Genomic DNA, 3,059 nt, shown 5'->3' with positions numbered 1-3,059 from the left:
CTGGGCAAGGACACGGCAGTGCTGGCAGATGGCTGGAGCCACTGCAAACCCACAGTGCTGCCTGGGGACTGTGAGTGGAGGTGCCCAAGGCTGCCACCATGACCGGCCCGCACACTCCATATGCGTGGCTCACTGTCCCCATCGCCCTGGCGTCATCTCTTCTTGCAACACTCATTGTGGTCTGCAGCTGTGGGACACAGCCGATCACTCTGCTGGTCACCGCTCCAGCATGGCTGCTGTGACACCTTGCTCCTTGCCTCATGGCACTGGGGCAACCCAAGCTGCAGGTGCCCAGGGTGGAATTGTTGGCACTGAGCACTGCCAGCAGCTGTGCTGCAGTCCCATCTGGGGAATGGGAGCTCCCTGCAGTCCTAGGGGAGCTCAGGGCATCCCTGCACTGGTACTGCTGGCTCTGCTCTGGCACACATGGCCTTTGGCTGACCCACACACCATTACCCTCTGCATCCCGCATAACCAGGGTCTGGGGACCAGCAGCGCCCCATGGTTCAGCTCTTGCATTTATCTACCTTATTCTTGGGCAGACAAAACCACAGACACACGCTTGCCTCCACCTCCTGTCCCCCTGGGCTCAGCCCTGTCTCCCTCCCTTCTCCTTTCATTACTCCAGGCAGCTTTTTTGCCTGGAAGCCCTGGCTGTTGGAGCCCAGCTGCACCACTGACCCACCAGCTCCTCACCACGGTGCTACCAGGTGGCCCCACAAATTACCTGGTACCTTCATTAAGGGATCATTCCCCGTGGCCTCGCTGCGAGCACATGGCCAGCCCCATGCTGTCCAAGCCGCTTCCCACCGGCCCCGCTCCCCTGCCGAAACCTGCCCTCAGCACCAGCCTGATGACATTAAATTAATGGCAACACCGAGCACTGGTTCGGCAGGGATAAGCAGAGCTCAGCGATTCACGCCCACCGGCCACCTCCGATGTGCCATGGCAGCTGGGCACGGGGCATGTAAACCCAAGAGCTATAAAACAGTTGGGCCGTAACAGCTGATTAAATGCTTGTTGATCCTTAATTAACCTTTTACAAGCTATTTACATGCTTCAAGACAAAGTGCCCCCAGCCACGCTTCCCTTCCCCAGCGGAGCCAGGTATCCTGGAGCCGGGCCCCTGTGCCCCACAGCCCGCTGAATGCCTGCGCCTCCATGGGGTTGCTAAAGGCATATTTTAAATCTGGGATTTAATTTGCTTCAGGTGAAAGGGGGGGAGGCTTGTCCTGCCCTGGGAGCACGACGACCTGGCAGGGGCAGGGGGGACAGGGCCAATCCTCTCCAAGGGGATCAGGTGCTTGTCTCCAGCCTGTCTATCAGCACGCCTGGAAGAGAAGCTCCTCTAACCGTTCCCACTGTGGTGCGATGCTGTGTGAATTCGCCCTTCTCCAAGCCACGCTCCCCACTGCAGCCTCGCTGATGCTGCCCAGCGTGCCCTCACCCAGGCACTGTGGGAAGAGGTGGGGGCCCGAGCCCCACAGAGCCTGACACCCCCCATCCCACACACAGCACCACTCACCACATTTGGGGTCCTGTGAGTCATAACACCACTGCCCTGTGGGAGAGAAGAGAGCTCAGGGCAGCTGATGGAGACAGACACCCACTCCCAAACCCACCCGTGGCCATGCCCCACCCCCCCAACAGCGAGGGTACCCCTCAGGGCAGCTGGACGTCTTGCCGGCACTTCTGTTCATGTTGCTGGTTATTCTTGGCACTGGTGTTTTCACACCCTTCCTGCCTCCCCCGGCTGCTCCACAGGGAAACCTCCCTCAGCATCACTCCACTTCGCTCTGCTCCAAGGCAGCCAAACCTCACTGCTCGTGGGGCTCTTTCCCCAGCTGCTGAGGGGCCATACCCGCCCTTACCCATCCCAGGGAGCCAAGGCAGCCCTCTCCCCACAGCAGACACCTCACCCCCCAGCAGCCCAGGGTGAGCAGGGAGCTGGGGTGGGGGGGCTGCCACAGTCCTCCGTGGTGTTCAGTGTGGCTTAGCTGGCAGCAGAAGGCGGTTGCTGGGGGCTGCAGCAGGCAGGGGCTGGCAGTGGGCAGGCCTGCACCCACGCTGCGGGGACGATGCTTGCCCTGTCACTCAGGGCCACCTCAGCCAGAACTGCTGAGCACCCACCAGTGCTGCTGCCTGCAATTGGGACAGCTACGGGGGGCTCTGTGCTCAATGCCAGGTGCTGGCGCTGCAGATGCAGAGACGCCAAGGGGATGCCGAGAAGCCGGAGCCCCACTCCTGCTGTCTGTGCATCCACCCAGAGCCATCAGCTCTGCAGTGGGAGCTGAGGAGCACACTCCTTCCCTTTGCAGCTGCCCATCCTGCTCCTGGCAGGAGGCACAGAGCAACCCAGTGGTGCGCTGGGCCAGCCTAGGTGAGCGGTCCCCTCTGATGGCCAAGGGGCTGTGCCCACAGGCCAGCTATGGGCAAGCTGAGCAGAGCCACGCTTTAGTGCCAGCCATGGCCACTTGGGCTGGCAGGACAGAGGCAGCCCTTCCTGCCTCCACCTGTGCCACTCCTGGCCCCAGCCTGCAGCACTGCCTCCAAATCCTCGCTGCAGCAGTATGGGAGACTCCAGCCCCAGGGGAGAGCTGGGACCAGGATGGGGCAGGACTCAAAGCATTCCCAGGGCAGAGACCTCGGGCTTTCCTTTCTGTCCAGGTTGAGCTCCTAGGAGACCCTCGGATTTGCACCGACCAGCCCTTACCTGACCTCAAGCTCCCTGTGGCAGGAGTCAGGGTAGAGCTCGCTGCTGCCAGCCTGGCCCAAATGCAGGTGAGCACCCCAGTGCCTCAGCCCCGGGACAGCAGCGCCCGTTTGCTCAGAGGTTTCATCCTTGCTGGTGTTTCCTAGTGGTAGGGGTCTGTGGGGCAGATGGGCTGAAGTCCAAAATCCAAGTGCCCCAAGGAGACCCTGGCCTGAACAATTCTTGCCAGGACAGATAGCCCTGGGTGGGATGAGACCTCCCTACACCCACCAGCACAGGGGGGACATCCACCAGTGGGATGGAGGATGGTGGGAGGGCAGGAGACAGCTCCTGCGCCAGCCCAGGT

The 3,059-nt window shown here is 61.6% G+C and overlaps 1 protein-coding gene across 1 annotated transcript in view; it reads right to left on the bottom strand.

Annotated features, from left to right (window-relative positions):
* LOC104496750 (carbonic anhydrase 15-like) overlaps window positions 1–3,059 on the bottom strand; it is a gene marked incomplete at its 3' end in the record, with an annotated part of 7,723 nt that overhangs the window by 4,364 nt on the left and 300 nt on the right. The window contains exon 2 of the mRNA XM_010139912.1: window positions 1,526–1,561. Coding sequence (XP_010138214.1) covers window positions 1,526–1,561 — 36 coding nt within the window. The remainder of the gene's footprint in view (window positions 1–1,525; window positions 1,562–3,059) is intronic.

The sequence above is a fragment of the Buceros rhinoceros genome, unplaced genomic scaffold (assembly GCF_000710305.1).
Source record: "Buceros rhinoceros silvestris isolate BGI_N320 unplaced genomic scaffold, ASM71030v1 scaffold29337, whole genome shotgun sequence".
NCBI classification, from domain to species: domain Eukaryota; kingdom Metazoa; phylum Chordata; class Aves; order Bucerotiformes; family Bucerotidae; genus Buceros; species Buceros rhinoceros.
Note: the sequence above shows the minus strand (reverse complement) of the source record. Positions and strands in the feature narration are given on the sequence as shown.